At 34.0% G+C, this 19,545-nt stretch overlaps 1 protein-coding gene across 5 annotated transcripts in view; it reads right to left on the reverse strand.

Moving 5' to 3' along the window:
- Positions 1-19,545, reverse strand: part of Nr3c1 (nuclear receptor subfamily 3 group C member 1) — a 96,429-nt gene that overhangs the window by 12,159 nt on the left and 64,725 nt on the right. For 4 of the 5 annotated variants that reach the window (XM_040273789.2, XM_078047128.1, XM_040273790.2 and 1 more), the window contains exons 3-6: positions 16,270-16,436; positions 9,520-9,636; positions 4,126-4,404; positions 2,758-2,902 (exon numbers count right to left, since the gene is read on the reverse strand). In XM_040273789.2, coding sequence (XP_040129723.2) covers positions 2,758-2,902; positions 4,126-4,404; positions 9,520-9,636; positions 16,270-16,436 — 708 coding nt within the window. The remainder of the gene's footprint in view (positions 1-2,757; positions 2,903-4,125; positions 4,405-9,519; positions 9,637-16,269; positions 16,437-19,545) is intronic. The other variant, XM_078047140.1, reaches the window with a different exon arrangement.

Below are 19,545 nucleotides of genomic sequence, written 5' to 3' on the forward strand. Positions count from 1 at the left end.
AGGAATTGTATAGGTCTATGACTACTTAAATCCAAATTGGAATGCCCTAAAAATAAAAACTCTGAACTAGGTTACTTTAGTTTTACAAATGAAAGTGAAAATGTTGGTGTTTTATATAAATCTCTTCATGGTTTTAATTCCAATTAAATGACTTCAAACTGATTATTAGAAAGTGCCTGTAAACACTATCGGCATGATACTTTTAAAAACATGGCTGGATTCTGAACTAAGTAACAATGTTCTGAGTTTTCATAAAAGCTAAATATATTTACCAGTTAATTTAAAATTGGACCAAACAACTAATCTTCTTACACTGTGATGTGATGGTTTGAATAATCCTCTTTTTGGCAAGAAGAGTGTCAAGGTGACTTCTTTCTCTGATACCCATACTGAGAGTACGTCTGTGAAGCTGTGGTAGAGCTACTAGCTGAGGACTAAGATATGGCCCTTCTTAGAATACAAAGCAATTAGTTGAATATAGCATATGTATTTCACATGCCTAATCATGTTGCTTCTTATTATAAAGCCTGGTTCTTCTCCTTTGTGTCTTAGCCTAATCTATCTAAAATGGACTTCTCTATAGTAAAATCTCTATCACAGTCAAATTCTGAAATTATTCTATGTATTTGATGGTTATCTTTGTCTCTTGCACTAACATAAATAACTGAAGATCAATCTTATTTTCTTGTTCTTTGCTGTAGTCACAAACTAGGTACCTTATTAGGAATATGAATATTTGTTGTTCCCCTCAAATCCATTCTGGCTGTTGCTTGGTCCTAGAATAAAACCTAAACTCTATTTTAAGACCTACAAGATTTTCGTCACTGTTCACTTCTCTAAACTCATACCTTATACTTAGTGTCCTCTCAGTTTCTCATGCCTGTCAAGCTTGTTTCAAGGTTCTTTGCGGGCTTGAATGCCCTCTGCTCTAATATCTTCCCTGTCTCCTACCTTCTTCTCACACTATGGAATCATGGCTCTGGAATAAATTTGGATATTTATTTGAATTCCCATATCAGAATGTTATTAGCAGGATTCTCATCTATTTTATTCACTATTATATCCACCATTCCCCTAATAGTGCTGGAACTTGATAAATACTCAAATACCATTGGATGAATCAGTGCTGGAAAATAAAGTATTAACTTAAAGAATTTGGCTATAATTTTTGGCCTAGTTTCTATGCAGCTATCCTAGTAGCAGAGAAACCTGAAATCTCACTGTATATAATTTTCATTTATCCTGTGAGGCATAAGGCTTTAGATTTACCTAGTAGTAGTATAAGGAAGAGGTGTCATAGATCTAGGGTTACCCTATTATCTCTGGCTTCTAGCACTGTGCCTAAGAATCTCTTATTAAAATGATCTGGGGATCAGATCACCTAGTTTCTACTAAAACATTTAAAATAGATGCTTTTCTTTCATTCCTATCTATTATTTTTGTACCTGGCAAACCCAACAGTGAATACTTATTATATTTTCATATACATATCTCTCTAAGCTGTCCTCCATGCTCTCAAGTCTCCTTTCTTCTTCCCTGTAAACATCTCATATTCATTCCATGTTATGCAATCAAACTCCTTGCCACTCTGGACATATTCTTAATATGTCAGTTCTCAAACAATTAATGATGGATTTTCTCAAATAGAGCACAGTGGGACTAATTACTATACTAATGTGGTTTAAGATTTCATAATTTGGGGGAAGAAGTCTTAACAGCATCCATAGTTCACAATAAAACTCTCATCTTTTTTCACATAAACTCCATTTTAATCTTATCAGACTGTGTGTGTGTGTGTGTGTGTGTGTGTGTGTGTGTGTGTGGTGTGTGTGTAGGAACTCCTCATTTACATTCTGATAAAGGAGATAAACTATGGGCACAAAAAGTAGCAATACAAAGTAGAAAGTGAGACAGAGGAGATGTGTAAGAGAGAGGTCATATTTAGTGATAAAACACCATGAGCTGATGGTATGTTTAAAATGTGGATTAGCTGACTGGAAACAGAATGTGTGAAAAACAATGGGAAAGAAAGTGAGGCCAAGTTCTCGAAAACTTGAAACCATATAGAGTATGCATTGGATTATCAGTAAGGTGGTATTGAAAATGTCTGTATATTGGAATATATATGATGTGATCAGAACTGTGCTTAAGGAAGAAAACAGTCAACACAATGAAGGATACACTGCAGTAGGGAAACTAATGAGGAAAAAACAGCAGTTAAGTAAAGGGGAATATATATCTGAAGTATTTCACAAATACAGACCCTCAGGATAAGAAAATAGTTGATTAAAAAATCTTAAGGCTTGACTGGTCCTCCCTTAGTAAACACCTAAGACAAAAACCCAGTAACTTGTTCCTGTTTTCTTTTTAAGCCATAGTCATTGAGTGAGTCTTGCTGTCAAAAGAGACCTCTTGTGTCTGGGTTCATACCTCACATCCTTCAGCCAGAGATGTCCTCACCTTTTACTTGTCCCCTACTGAATTCACATGAGTTTCCCCATGTTTCTTTTCTTCTCTGGAGTAGGGATATGTAATTAAAGCAATACAGAAATAATGCCACATGCACGTTTTTTCCTACTTTATGCTTGATGTGCTGCAGGCAATGATAAACAACTCTACTTCAAGTTTTCCCAGTTCCTAGATACCTGGTAGGACTGATTCTCTCCTGAATTATTACAATAGCAGTTCATAGGAAAATATCATCTGGTTAAAAATAGACTGAATGAATACAGGGGAAATGACTCATATACAACTTACTCATTAATAATCAGATCAGGAGCAAAACATAGCACGTTTCCATTTGATTGTCTGTATGATCTCCACCCCAGGGCAAATGCCATGAGAAACATCCATGAGTACTGCAGGAGGATCATTTGGTCATCCAGGTGTAAGTTCCTGAATCCTGGATTAAGAGAAATAAAGATATTAGGCAACAGTCTAGTTGCCAAAAAAAGATCATGTCTCCAGGAACTGCCTAAGAGCAATTAAGTCAATTAGTCTTGTTTAGGTCAGACCCTTAACAGATAAACGATATGAAAGCTAAGTGTATACAGCTAGCTTTTATCATCATTAAAATCCAAGCCCTGAGAACTAACTTTCTTTCTTTCTTTCTTTTTTTTTTTTTTTTTGTACAGGGGCACTTAACCACTGAGCCACATCCCCAGCCCTTTTTTGTATTTTATTTAGAGAAATGGTCTCATGGAGTTGCTTAAGTCCTCGCTAAGTTGCTGAGGCTGACTTTGAACTTGTAATCCTCCTGCCTCAACCTCCCAAATGGTTAGGATTACAGGCATGTGCCACTGCACCTGGCCCTAGAACTTTTTAATGGAATTCTATGTAAGAAAACTTCCAGATAGCTCATTTATGTCACGTTTTGCATATTTTAAATAACACGAATTAAACTATGAAACAGAAAGCTAAAGAGTCCTGGCATCAAATATTAATCAATGGGTTTAATTAAATTTTTTTCCAATTTTCACATTTCTTTCTCCCTTGATATAACAGGGATGATAGGAGGTTAAGTTAGTCATCTTTCTTCTATTGTGTGACCAACATATGGTCAATTCCTCTCTATCTGTAAAGTCAGGGTTGACACTAACATTGACTTCTCCTGTTCCATGCAAAGTTCTAACAGGGAAAAATTTTTTTAAAGGGAAACTTTTAAAATTATCTTAAACATTAGATTTATATTCAATTAGTTAATTTCATTTAGTGAAGTTAAAATCATTTTGTTTTGGTACATTTTGACAAAGTCAACACATCTGATAATTACAAACATTACAAATAACCTGAAGGGAAATAAATGAAATTCTTAGAAATAGTATACATTTTCTTCCATTAGACATAAGTGTAAAAAGAATTTTGAGTAGGTCCTGTAGCTCTAGTTCTGATATTATACCATCCTACCTAAAATTGTGCTCTGGGTTAAGATCTGAAAAGCTGGAAACAGTATGAAAGTTTTATTGTGGATACCCTACTTGCTCATCTGCTTTTTAGTCCTTAGAACTGAGTAGGAGCAATAAGATATGCCATGAGATCAAGGAGGAAGGACAAGAAAGAGCCAGAGTTGTTTTGTTCAAGAAAATAAAGATTTACACTGTAGTTCTGTCATTCTTTGCACCTTACCTGGTATTGCCTTTGCCCACTTCACTGCTGCAATCACTTGGCGCCCACCTAACATGTTGAGTGTGGTCATGATCCTCCAAGTCGTATCTGGAATAGAGCTATCATATCCTGCATATAATACCTCAGGTTCAATGACTTCGAGCAATGACACCAGGGTAGGTGTGAGTTGTGGTAATGCTGCAGGAACTATTGTTTTGTTAGCAGGATTTTCAGAAGTGTCTTGTGAGACTCCTGTAGTGGCTTGCTGAATTCCTTTTATTTTTTTCTTTGTTTTTCGAGCTGTGAGTATTGAACAAAAAATGAATTATAGGGAGATATGGGCTGCAAAGGTTTTTTAGAGGTATCTTCAATTTCTGAAACTATTAAGACTGAAAGAGGAGAAATAATTTATTCAGCATTTATGAAAAAATGACATAGGAGAAAAAAATTTTTTTTTCCTAGAAGGATCCAGTTACCCACCCATTCCCATATCAATTTTCCCTATAAGTAAGCTAGTGACATTTTGTATAACTTTAATGAATAAATCTTATAACATTGTTAAAACAACCTAAACAAACCACTTCTGTAGATTTTTCCGTAAATTATCTCATTTTCAAAGTTCATATAAATTATACAAGGAAAATTACTTTTATAATCAATTGAAAGAATGAACTAAATTTGTGGAAGGACCTAAGACACTGTATTTTAGGATTAACCAAAATTATAACAGTATATTTAACAAAGCCAGCTACATTGTTGTATTATTTGTAGAAAGACAGATATTTAATCTAACAATAGAAAAATTGACTTTTTCCATTTACATGATACTACTTAAGACTAAAACACATAGGAAAATTAAAAGAAAATAAGGAAGATTTATACTGATAACTCTATAAATATAAACCATCCATATCACATATATTGTTTGAAAAAGTCTAATCAAATAACAAGCATGGATTCTATAGATATTTTTAGTAAACTTATTCATACTCCTGAAGTTACTTTAATAAGATAACTAAATAAGAATTACATTCTCTTATAAAATTATGAGATAGTACTGAGGGCTCCAAGAGAGGGCAAAGAATGTAATTTATAGGAAAGAGGAAATGTAACTTGCCTCAGTTGTCAGGATGCAAAGTATTTTGCAAAGTGAAAAAAATAAATGCAAATTAAAATAATTACTAGGTCCTCTGTCCTTAAAATGACCAAACACATGGTTTATGGAAGACAAGATACTGTGCTAGGAACTATATCTTAATGTCCAATGTTAGAAAAGGAAAAAAAAAAGTCTGTTATGTACAATGAACAATGTTATGTGGGCACTGAGAGAGTTAAGAATTTTTAGTTAACATATCAAAACAGAGAAGCAGGATCATTCTATTCTAATTTAGTTTGCCAGGCTCTTGGAGGTGCTGTATGGTATAGTAATAAAGAGTACAAATATGAAACCAGAATGTTGGACTTAAATCCTGGTTCTGCCATTTTGTAGCTGGGTATTCTGTACAAGTTACTCCCTAGTCTTTATTAACCTCATTTTGCAGGAGAGGAAACTATTAGCCCCTACCTCACAAACCTTACAAATTTGTAGTAAGAACTAATTCAGTAAAAATATGTAAAATATGTTCCTAGGTTCCATAAGAGACACCTTATTACCTCAATTTGTAGGAGAATGTTTTTAATTCTTTTTGAGAGAGAGAGATTTCTTTAATATTTATTTTTTTAGTTTTCGGTGGACACAACATCTTTATTTTTATGTGGTGCTGAGGATAGAACCCAGTGCCCCATGCATGCCAGGCCAGCATGTTACTGCTTGAGCCACATCCCCAGCCCCTGTTTTTAATTCTTTACATTCAGATAGTATAACTCTATAAAAGAATGATGCAAATTTTAAAAAAGAAGAGCTCCTGTATGTAAGAAAACCCTTTAAATAACCAAAAGCATTTCACAGAAACTGAGATCCAAAACTATAGAATGTAATTTGTTGACGATTTTGAGAGAATATGGATGTCCCAAATCAATATGCTGAAATAATCCTGGTAAATGTCTCAATTAACCATAACTTCAAGTAGTCTAGGATGCATATTTCTGCCCTCTACATCAGAACAAAGAAGAAAGGATAATGACAAACTGAAGGATTTTTAAAAATCATTTTCTATGATTCACAATATAATTGGTTTCATTTCTGACTACTTATCTATAGTCCTAAGTGAGAACTGATGTTTTTTAATAAAGCTCAAAAAGTTCTAGGGACCTAAGTTACATTGAATTGACTAAAGCAAGAAGTAATACTAATATATTTTCAAGATATTTTCAGCAAAGAGTTAATTAAACAATTTAGTTAAGCAATCACTAATTTTAAGGAATTTCATTAATGAAAGTTTATCCAAGCTTCTGACCTTTTGGAACATATAGTAGAGCAGCAGTTAACAATATATAATCTCTATATAAAAATGTTTGTGAGTCTGTGATAAGGCTACTTTCTCTTTAATAAAGGTAAAGAAATCTTAATACTTAAATATTAGGTAAAAAAAATCTTATAATGCCATAAGCCTATTTTCTGTAAGTTCCTTTTGACTGTTTATATAAAAAATAAATCCATACTTTGGAATGATTACAATCTTAAAATGAAATGTGCATAAGACATTTAGGATCGCCATTTTAAAAACTTACGTATATTTAAATGCCAGAAATTTCAAGCAGTGAAGAAGTTTGCCTTAAAATAAATCTTGAGATTTACTTGGTATGGGACAACAGTAATCAAATATGCCACTTGAAATAGTACTATGTTACATTTATGGAGAGAACTGGGCTGAGAGAGAGCTAAGTGCTTATGTCAAGTTACTCTGGGGCCTATCATTAAAATTGCTTGGCTGAAGGAAGCACTGTGGTGAACAAGAGACTATTTCTAAAGACTGAAAACGTGTGAAATACCTGACTTGATCTGTTTTGTTCTTAAGTATTATAGTCTGCCAAACATTACTGACATACACATGTACTTATCTGAATAGATGATTTGTGTATATTGGGGTTACTTGAAAACAAAAATGAGGCTTTCCCACTAAAATCACACATGGATAAACCCCGGTAACATTTATTTTTTTAAGCTTTTCTTTCATTTTGTCTACAAATAGAATCAGAATACCAACCACATGTGCCAGCTAATATCTAGTATGTTATAAAATGACCAACTAGAACTTTGTTTTACCATGTATTACATAAAAATGGATATAAGATTTATCCTAGACATGAGGTTCTCCTTTGAGTAGAGGAAGGCACATGAAAGAAGTTGACAAAGGTAAATTTCTCTCCACTCAGATCTTACATTAACCATTTATAAAATCATACTATTGGTTGGTTGCTAATATAGTATTGAGAAAATGCTGTTCAGATTGAATTATATGCTTAAATTTTATTCATTCAAGAAAAAAAATTCTGCCAGTTTTTCAACAACAGACTGACTGGAAATGGCTGTAATGGTATTTTTATGATAGTCACTGTCTTGGTTGTCTTCTTGTTAGGTTAAGAGCAAAGGACACTATAAAATTATTACTTAGCTGTTTGTAAAAGGAAGGAGCAATAGGATAAATGTGACACCTCCTATTATACTCTTATCAGTATCATTACTTTATATCTTATTTCTTTTGAATAAAGAATTTCTTTATACTCAGGATATGGGAGAAATTCCTGAGGGAAGCATTATATGCTTAAAACTTGAGATATCTAAACTTGACATGCATTCAGGAGAGTACCTAAAAATGTTACTGAGTAAGCAACCGTTGTTCTCATGTTAGTGATATGATAGAAATGATAGAATTTTATTTGGGTTTGTTTGTCCTTTAAGCTTTTATTTTTATACATAAAATAGCTGGATGAAAACATTTAGGTCATTGCTAAAAACCAAACTTGTAAGTGCATATTTATTTATTTATTTATTTAGAGAGAGAGAGAAAATTTTAATATTTATTTTTTAGTTTTCGGTGGACACAACATCTTTGTTTGTATGTGGTGCTGAGGATCGAACCCGGGCTGCACGCATGCCAGGCGAGCGCGCTACCGCTTGAGCCACATCCCCAGCCTTTTTTTTTTTTTTTTTAAAGAGAGAGGTAAGTGTATATTTAAATGGTCCAAGTATACTATCTACTTAGTAGATTAGAGTGTAGCGAAATGAAACTGGGTAAAATCTGGCAAGAGCTCTAGTATCTAAAATCTGGCCAGAGATTTGGTATCAAAAAAAGTAATAACTTGTTTTTATAATAAAAATATACTTGTGACACTGAAAGTAAACTTTTACATTTTATTTAAAGCAATGTTTAATTTGACATTAGCACTCTGCAGTCAAGTTTAAACAACCTGGTCACACTTAGCTTTGTGTGTGGTGTAGGGAATTAGACTCTCTATATTTGTTAACATATAGTGTGTGTCTTATCCAAAAATCACTTCTTATCTGGATTAACAGTATAGTCATTTAATTGGTCTCTCAATACAAGATTATTCTTTCTAAAACAAATCTGATCATGTCTCTGCCCTTATTTTTCATTTAATTCCTACTCAACTTCTAGACTTAAAAATTCAATGTTATTTCTTCAGGACACTTTCAAGGACAGAATTAGTTGATCATCTTCTCCTTGCTCCTATGGTATTTTGTGGTATGCCATGCTATTCTGTGATTGACTTTGAAACTTAAATAATTGGTAAACTTGTTGAATATAGGCACTTCTATTCATTTTATGTCTAGTGACTGCCTTGTTGGTGAATACATATAGAATGAAAGTACTACTGTCACAACAAATACCAAACAACACATGAGTTATTAGATCAACAGATTCATAGAACTTGCCATTTCAACTACAGCAAAATTCCAAACACTTTTCAGAGGAACGTTTTTTAATGATGAAATCAACGTTAATTATACAACTTAGGGTTAGCAAACCTAACTTATAGTTTGTTTCTTTACTTGAAAAACAAAAACAAAAACAAAACCCATCCAATGCCCTGAGTTTTCTTTTTTTTTCCTTGCAGAGCTGTAATAAGACAAATATTTCCAAGTAATGGTGTGTTTTTAAAAGGTAAAAGAAAAATGTACATGTAAATGTATCTAGTGTAGAAACATTTCCAACCCTAGGGAATAGCTGAGGCTTAAAAAAGGAATTAAGATATATAAAAGTAAAGTTACTTCAAGTTATGTAAGTTTCATTGTTACATAATTTCCTTTCTTAGTGTATAGCTTGGCTGTACTGAAATCAGTATATGTAACAAAAGCTAGTGAATAAATTTGATCAGAATATAATATATTCATGAAATAATTCCTGTTTTCTGGGCAATAAAATGCTAGTCAAGCGCACATATACACTGAATTCACTAAATTATTATATGTGCTTACTTAATATCTTAAGTAAAATTAGCAATTTATATTACCTTCCAGGTTCATTCCAGCTTGAAGACATTTTCGATAGCGGCATGCAGGGCAGTTTTTTCTTCGAATTTTATCAATGATACAATCATTTCTTCCAGCACAAAGATAATTGTGCTGTCCTGTATAGAATAAAAGACACTGTTGAAATTCCACAGGTCTTAAAGGATATTTTTATGAGAGCCTTTTTCCATTTTTGTTTTGGGTAGAAAATGGCCAAGATCCAAAGCCATTGATTAAGAAGATAACTGTATTTGTCTACACTGATATAACTTGCTAAATTGAGAGGACAACTAAAAAAAAAAAAAGAAAAGAAAAGAAAAAAAGATCTTATTCAACAAATTGAAAGTACACATTCAGTACACATATGTAAAAATGCACAAAACTGAAGTGTGCTACTAAACTGAGGTATACCTCCATGTAATTAGCTCTGAGTTTGAAAAGCAGAACTGTACCCCACACATTGTCTTCATACCCAAGTCTAATCACTGTTCACCAGAGGCAAGCATTTTTTTCTTGACAAATTGTGCTTTATATAGTATTTTTAACAGTCAGTTACAGAAGATGTCTGTAATCACTATCTTATTATGACTTCTGACCTAATGTTGAAGAAAAAACTGGTCTAAAACATACTATGGGAGTCACAAAAAGAAAATGACTTGAATTCAACATTAAACCACCATGTGCAAATAAAATGTTTCCCCCTTCCCAATTTAAAACAAAGTGAAGTTAACAGCAAGTTTACTCTTGAATGTTAAACTTGCCAGCAACTGATTAGATGAATCACAGATTTGACAAACTATCTACCATAGACAGTCTTTACAGAGATCATTGTTTCATACTTATAGAAATAAAGATGCTTGAATTCACCTTTGACTTTAAGAATGTTATCAAATAAATCTTCTGGCATTCAGTGTTGAGTAATATGTTAAGAATTGTGGCTGGACAATACTTGCCTATAATCCCACAGGCTTGAGAGACTTAGGCAGGAGGATCACAAGTTCAAAGCCAGCCTCAGCAACTTAGTGAGGTCCTAAGCGACTTAACAAGACCCTATCTCAAAATAAAAAAAATAAAAATAAAAAAGGGCTATGGATGTGGCTCAGTGGTTAAATGTTCCTGGATTCAATCCCTGGTAGTACAAAATGAAAATAAAACAAAACAAAAAAGAATTGTAGTAGTTTTCTTGGCAAAAATGTTCAAGGAAAATTTAAAATATTTTATGTCTCTCCCCAGCCCCTAATTAAATATTCTTGTAATATTCTTTTAATGTGGTTATTAAATGTTGAAGCAAACCAAGGGAGGTTCTGCTGGCCCAGTAAGTTATTCTACACAAGACCAGCATATTTACACAGATGTAACTTAAGATGTCATGTATCTTATGGGGGGGGGTGGTCTTTATAATACTCTGTAGGGATAGTTCTCAAGAATTTATCATACTCAAAGGAAAGTGAATTAAGTAATGATCAATTCACTAGGTTGAATATACCTAAATCCTGGTTTCCAGGAAAAGATCTTTTATGCCTAGGACAACCTGAGACTTGATTAGAATTTAAAAACAACAGCAACAACAACAACAAAACCCCTCAACATTTATTTCTTCCTAATAAGATATTTAATTCCTGCTCTTTAAGAACTAGTTTTAGATATCTGCCTTAAAATCCTTTTAAACAATAGGCTACAAAGTTGAGTAATGGACAATAAGTACTACGAATTTTTTTATTCTAAAGCTGCTCTCCAATGCCAAATGTTTTTGCTGGCTCTTTCAATTCCTTTCTGTATTCGATAACTTTCCTATATTCTTTATTGGGTTAGTGAGAAGCATTAATCCAATAATTCTATCTTCTAAAGAGCAAAAGTAAGAACAACAAATACATAACTGAAGCATTTATGAAGTTTTACCCCCATTAAAAATATCCCTAAATTATTCTGAAGTAACTGGAAAAAACCATAGAAAAAATTACTCACTGCTAAATGCAAGAAATTTAAATGTTTTCTTTATATCCAGTTGAAATATCAGAAGATATAATTTATGCTAATAATGATTTCCTTTCCTTTTCTTTCCTTCTTTTTTCTTTTGGTGGCGTTGGGGATTAGACTGATTATACATGCTAGACAAGAGCTCTACCAAGCTACACCTCCATCCCTTTTTATTTTTGAGACAGTTTGTCATTAAGTTTCTCAGGTTGGTCTTAAACTTATGGTCTTTCTGTCTCAGCCATTCAAGTAGCTGAGATTAAAGGTGTGTACCACTGAGCCTGGTTATTAATATTGATTTTTTGAAAAATATTTTTTAAAAATTGTTGATATTTTTATTTATTTATTAATATGTGGCACTGAGAATTGAATCCAGTGCCTCACACATGCCAGGCAAGTGTGGTACTGCTGAGCCCCAGCCCCAGCCCCATACTGACTAATTTCTTTATCCTATCTGTTTTGGGCATAACTAAGAATCTTAGAAAAGTACAATTCCCCTGATGAATTTGGGCAAGTCTGTTCCTTACCTATAAAACAAAGTTCAAATAGTGTTCACTATTTCACAAGCTATATAAGACTAAGAGTCATTTTCTGTCAATCCCTTTAAGACAATGAGGTATCTCCTTTTGGAGTTCTTTGTTTTCTACCACTTGGCAAATCCCTTAAGATGTAAAGTGAAAAGCCTTTAGGTCATCTGAGATTTCTTAACATTGTTGTTTATGTGATTCTTATTTTTACGGTTAAAATCTATTTTTGGCAAGTGATTCTGATTTTCCATTTATGGTAGGTGTTGTAGCCAGTCTCTAAGATGGCCCTCAGTGATCTCTATTTCTTGGTATTCATATTCTGTGTCGTCCCTTCTTATGGTAGAGGATTGGCCTCTGTGACCAATGTCTAATAATTCATTCTAGTGGAAGTCAGCTGCTATGTTAGAGAGCAGCCCTAGAGAAGGCTACCTCATATGTAAAGGAGCTGAAGTTTCCTGTCAAAACCCATGTAAATGTGTTTGGAAGTGGATCCTTTAGTTTCAGACAAGCTTTCAGATGATTGTAGCCCCCACCAATAGCTTGAATGTAACTCAGAGTTCTGGGACCACCCAGTTATGCTTACAGATTCCTAGAGTTTGTGTGACATAGAAAACGTTGCTATAAGCTATTAACTTTAAGGATTATTTTTTATGAGCAATAGATTACTAATACAGCAGGAATGATAAATTATTCATTTTATAAACAACAAACAAGTTTTTTTTAAAGTTTTTTTTAAAGGTAACCAAAAAGAAGAGTGATGATGACATGAACAAGATCATCAAAATGGTAGAGGAAATGGGAAACACAGCAAAGGGCATATTGAACATGCAGGTTGTATATGCCCTGTTTGAAGTATTTGAGGATTAGAGGAATATTGTTGAAAGTATACTGATAGGGTGCCAAGGAGCCGTTTATCCCCATCCTGGTACTGTTTGCTAGCTGTGTGATTTCAGTAACATTTACTAACTTTTCAGAGTTTTGTCCCTCATATGTAAAATTGGAAAATTAGTACCTCCCTTGCTGGGCTTCAGTGAGGGTTAGAGGTAACTATGTAGATTATTCTTAGAGCCTAGCACATTGTGAGCACTCATCTAGTTAATGTCTAACTACATTGTAAACTGCCAGATGAAGAGTTTATCCTGTACAGTTTAGAGGGTCATTGTACTATTGAGGATAAGACATTGTTTGGAGACATCTATTTAATCTCACTTTTGTCACATCAATTTAATCACACTTTTGTCACTTAAACTCACAAATTCAGATGATAGCAGGATCTAAGAACTCACAGAGCCATTAATAAAATGATATATTTGTAACATATTACTTACTTGACACATAGGTATCACTAACTCTTAACTTACTATACCACCTTTATGACCTACTAACAAAGATTACATGCACTTCTGGGCAAAGGAAGTATAAGAAAAAGGGCCTTGGGAGGAAAAAGATCTTGGATCTAGTATGCATAAAAAGAAATGGGGCTACTTTTTTCTTTTTTATGTACAGAAAAGCAGTTCCCTTAATACTAAAAAACAAACAAACAAAAAAGACAAAATATCTATCCTTGATCTGAGTTGCATGAAAAATAAATATGTAAAACTTCTCTGCAGATTTCCTAATAGTTAAATGGGTATTAATTATACCTCACCAATTTTAGGAAAAAACCTATAGTTTCTAGCAGGTATTAAAAATGGAGTGCTAAATGTATGATGCTAATCATATAAAACTATATGTTTATAATTAAGAAATCCCACCAAATTATATATCTCAGCTTTATTTATTTATTGGTACCAGGGATTGAACCCAAGGGTGCTTAAACATTGAGCCACATCCCCAGCCCTTTTTATATTTTATTAGAGACAGGGTCTCCCTGTGTTGCTTAGGGCCTCACTAAGTTGCTGAGGCTAGCCTCAAACTCGTGATCCTCCTGCGTTGCTGGGATTTCAAGCATGCTCCACACATGAAACTATCTCAGCTTTAAAGCATATTTTCAGGGGCTGGGGATGTGGCTCAAGTCGTAGCGCGCTCGCCTGGCATGCGTGCGGCCTGGGTTCGATCCTCAGCACCACATATAAACAAAGATGTTGTGTCCACCAAAAACTAGAAAATAAATAGTTAAAAAAAAGCATATTTTCATTGTGTCTTGATAGGATAAAGAGAAGAATGCTATGAGGGTATCAGATTATTACAGAATTTTAGTGCTGGAAAGGGTTTTCAAGAATGTTATTAAAATCCAAATAAAGGATTAATATAAATAAAGGAGGAAAACAGAGCAACTTTTACCTAAAAATAAGTATTAAGAATTTAATTTTAAAGTAAGGATTAAGTACAGAGGGCATATGGCCTGCCATGGTGTTGATTTGGGACGTTGGCAAGCTTTGTTTTCTGAGTTTATTGCATTTCGATGGTTATAGGCGAGGCACCTGTGCCCTCTCTAATATATCAGTCCTGCCCTCCTTCCCACAAATATATTTGGCCAGAGTGACACACAGTCCCTGTAGGCATTTGAAATTTGTAGCCCTTTTTTAAAGAATAGTAAGTGAAAAATATTTTTTAATGCTATTAATGTACTATTTTAATGCTCAGTGTACTATTGAGGATAAGACATTGTTTGGAGACATCTCTGTTTAATCCCAGTTTTTAAGGCCCCATTGCCTCATTCTGAATTTCACTTCTGAAAATCATTTTGTTAATTTTATACACAGCATTATTAATAACATCGATGACTTTATATCATAGAAATATTTTATACTTGAGAGTGCTGTATAAAGTAACAATTTGAGATCAAGAAATACTTCCCTTTTGGGGGTATGTGTTAAATAACATTCATTGTTAAGGGCATCACACTAAGCAATGGTGGGTTTTACTTATGACTCTACTTAATAGGTGGCAGCTACTATACTGGCCAACATTTGCATCCTTCTGGTCTAGGTGGGGACATGAGCAATTTTATAGTTTGCTAATGTATTAAAAAGTAATCCAAACAAAATGACTCATGTAACTCAAGGATATGCAAACACCAATCAAATAATAATAATAATAATAATTTCTTTAAGAACTAGCATACTCAGAACTTTAGTTATTCCATTCAGGTCACACAACCTCCAGGTTGCTTTACAAACAACTAAATTATAGGATTATTAATTTTTTTTTTGAAGTGGATTCATTGGCAAAATGTTAAAAGTCCCTCTCCCTGCATACTTATGCTCCAGTGCTGGGGATTGAACCCACGGGGTGCCTTACCACTAAACTACATCCCCAGGCTTTTTTAGTTTTTATTTTGAGACAGGGCCTCACTAAGTTGCTTAGGCTGGCCTTGAATCTTGAATTTGTGATTCCCTTTCCTCAGCTCCTGAATCAATGGGATTATAGGCAATATGTCACCACACCTGGGTACCTGGCTGACTTTCTTCTTCTTCAAGGAGAAAATACTACAGCCTCTGTCAGCAATCTAAATCTATTTTAAGAATAAGTTTATATTAATAAAACATTTATATAGTGAAATCACCTCTTAAAAAATACATTTTTTTCCTGATCTTTTCAACCAGTTTATCGCACCCTCCTCCTAATCTTTAATCTTTGTTTGCAAATGGTAGGTTCATCTTTCACTTCAATAGACTGAACTCCTCTCTCTCTCTCTCTCTCTCTCTCTCTCTCTCTCTCTCATTTAGAGACAGGGGCTCACTGAGTTGCTTAGTGCCTCGAAGTTGCTGAGGCTGGCTTTGAACTCCAGATCCTCCTGCCTCAGCCTCCTGAGCCATGCCACCATGCCTGGCTTGACCTCCTCTCTTACTAGCGTTTATACCACTTAAAATGGTGCCCTAACTTAACAGAAAACAAGAAATGCCCACTCCCCCCAACATTTCCTATTACTCATTTTTGCTGCATAAGTATAGTTTCTGTCTTTGAAACCAACTAGCTTATGGGGAATGAAAGCACACAATTTTAATATCATTAATATATCTTACTGCCCAAACTTTATATCATCATTTCACATACAGCACCTTCTTACAGTGTTACTTTCAGCCTCTCACCTAACTCCCGCCCTTCAACGTATACTTTTCTATCTTAGTTTTGTTTGTGTGGTTTTTAAAAGTATCTCCTTCCCATTGGAAGACTTAGGAGTCACCTATCTTTCCTTCATTACTGATGTCTAGCCTTAGTGAGCTTTATATATAATGGAAATTTGAAACTCCACTTTGAGAAATAGGAATCACATAGAGGAAAAATAAAACTCTTCAAAACACACACTACCTTCCACTGCTCTTTTGAAGAATACTTTACAGCTTCCACATGTCAAGACCCCGTAATGACATCCTGAAGCTTCATCAGAGCACACCAGGCAGAGTTTGGGAGGTGGTCCCGTTGTTGTTGAGGAGCTAGATGGAGGGGAGCTTACATCTGGTCTCATTCCAGGGCTAAAGGAAGAGGAAAAACATTTGTGATTTAATTGTGGTGACTGTTAAAGCGATGTCAGAATATATTTCTTGTAGCTTCTCACTCCATATCAGCAGGTTCACACTGAACTCTGGCTTCATGTATTAGCAGGCATTAAAATATCCTATCTAAATATACTAAAGTAACATTATATTGAAATATAATTATTTTTTGAAGAATAGTGAGGTTGCGGTTCATTCAACAATTTTTGTTTTCTATATAAATTTCACTTAGAATTTTTACAATCACTTTAATAAGGTGTCATAAACAATGACATCTACCATTTTCTAAGTGTATAATTTACAAGTCATGTAACTACCACAACCATCAAGACAGAGCGTACTTTTTCATCACTCTTAAAAACAATCCTTACTACCCTTTTATTTAGGACATTAATCTTTTATTTCTTAATTTTGAGGTCTTGTACAAGTATATTTCTAAATTTAAGAGTCTCTTTACAATACTACCCATCTCTTCTACTAGAGTAAAAATTTCTTACCATCTTAGGGTTTGGTCCTACATGTGTCACTTCCAATGTCATCCTAGTTAAAACCATAGTTTCTTACGACTTAGAAAAGACTAATCCAGAAGCTTTGTCTTATAACTTTCCTACTGGGTTTACAGTATTACTAGAAAAAGCACTAGACTTTCAACACAGAGGACCATTCTGCCCTCTGCTCTCAATAAAAATACCCATAAGAAAAAGATGAAAAATGTGAATCTGTTTTTTTTTAAAATCAGGTTTTACTTTTCACTTTGCAAACTTCTTATCACACAGGCCTAGTGTTTACTGCATTTAAAAGATACATTATTTTTCTTTAAAAATTTGAAACTCAAAAAAGTTGAAAGCAGTACAATGGGTATGTACTTTTTTAACTTATATTCCCCAAATCTTAGCATTTTGCCATAATTGTTTATAAACATGTATTTTCTTTTTCTAAAAATTTTTTATTTTTAAAAATTTGTTCTAATTAGTTCTACATGGCAGTAGAATGCATTTAGACACATTGTACACAAATGGAGCACAACTTCTTCCCCTGGCTGAACATGGTGCAGAGTCACACTGGTAGTATAATTATACATGTATACAGGTTAATAATGTCCATCTCATTCTACCCTTCTTTCCATCCCCATACCCTCTCCCCTCCCCTTACTCCCCAAGCAACAAAACTGATCCTTTTAATGCTGGAGGAAAAATTAACTATTGCATTTCATATTAAATGTACAATGGTTTCCAATTTTTTATCTTCCTAAGGAATATTCATCTCACATGCTGACTTATGTAACTAAAAGAATATCTAGACTTCTGCTTATAATTAGAGACTGCCCATTCTTTATTTGGTTATGCATTCTCAAGCAAATTTTCAAAAATATAAATGGTAGCAACCCATTTTGATTTTGGACTTAATTAAAGTGTGTTATCACAAGAAATGTCACAAACATACCATTACCTGTTTTTGAACTTTGCTTAATATGTCTGGTTTCAAAAAGAGATGATATTTAGGTATAAACTTAGATGGGGAAGAAGCTGTCTCTTTTTCATTCTTTAAAAATTCATGTGTTTGTTTAATTCAGCCAATAACAGAACTAAATTGCAAATACAGGGATGCTTTAAGTAATTCAGAGAGCATACTAATGTAAGGGCTTGTTTTCAGCTATCAACCTGGTTAAAATTATATTTATCAGGTAAATATAATTTTTATAAAGTGATCAATCATTTGTGTTAAAATATTGAGTAACTGAGTCATTAAACTCAAGCTTTCTCTAAATTCGGTCCTCAAACTTCCTGTATTTTGTCAACTGTCTGCTTATCTAAGAGGCTTTTTCAGTTGGACAGCATTCCTACCACCCCAATTCTGGGAATAGGCCCCAGGGTTTCACATTGTTCTCTGAACATTGTCAAGAAGAATTCTTGCATGCTTCCTTATCACAAGGTATTGATTCCTTGCTAGATTTGAATGAGTGAACCTGACTACATATTGAAGGGAAAAGGGCACATTCATACATTGTTGGTGGGATTACAATTTGGTATAATCACTCTGGAAAGCAGTATTTAGATTCCTTAAAACAAACAAACAAACAAACAAACAAAACTAGGAATAGAACCATTATTTGATCCAGTTTTCCCCCTAGTTGGTATATTACTACAGTAATGGAGCCACATCAATATTTATAGCTGTACAATTCACAACAGCTAAGCTAAGGAGCCAATCTAGGTTCCCTTCAGCAGATGAATGGGTAAAGAAAATGTGGTATCTGTACACAATGGAGTATTACTCAGCCATAAATAAGAGTGACTTTATGACATTTGCTGGTTAAGTGGATAGATCTGGAGAGGAGACTATTATGCTAAGTGAAATAAGCCACTCCCCCAAAGCCAAAGGTCAAATGTTTTCTCTAATATGTGAAAGCTAATCCACAAAAAGTGGAAGAGATAAAAATAAAAAAAGAAGATTAGTGGAAGAGACAAAGGTGAATGAAGGGAAGGGAGAAGGTAGGGATAAGGAAGGACAGTGGAATAAATTTGACATAACATTCCTATGTACATATATGAATAAATCACAGTGAATCTCACCATCATGTACATCTATAAGAAATTAATTAAAAAATATTGAACTTCTGCCAGTTACCCATGGTTAGAATAAAGGGAAAGGAGCAAGTGATAGGACTAGGGGTGGTACTGGGGACTGAATTAGAACAAGATCCATTCCATGCTTTTTTAATTATATTAAAATGGATTCTATTGTCATATATGACTAAAAAGAACCAATTTAAAAAAGTAAGTTTGTGTTAGAAGAGAATAACCTGAAGTGACTCTGCTGTAGGTCTGGCACAAGCTACCCAGATTAATGGAAACTTGTGACTAATGGAGTTGCTCTGGGCCAGAGTTTTACAGAGAAGTAGAAAGGTCCTGGAGCAAGTGAACTAGAGCAGCAATGTGTTGGGGAAGCAAAAACTTCCCTGGCTTCTGTTCTAAAGATGCTCTTATTACTGCCCAGCCAATTTCTATCATCTGACATCTATTTTTAGGGACCAACCATTTGCTTGTATATTTAGCTTATGGAAAATAAGTGCATTGTTTAAAGTTTT

The sequence above is a fragment of the Ictidomys tridecemlineatus genome, chromosome 1 (assembly GCF_052094955.1).
Source record: "Ictidomys tridecemlineatus isolate mIctTri1 chromosome 1, mIctTri1.hap1, whole genome shotgun sequence".
Taxonomy (NCBI): Eukaryota; Metazoa; Chordata; class Mammalia; order Rodentia; family Sciuridae; genus Ictidomys; species Ictidomys tridecemlineatus.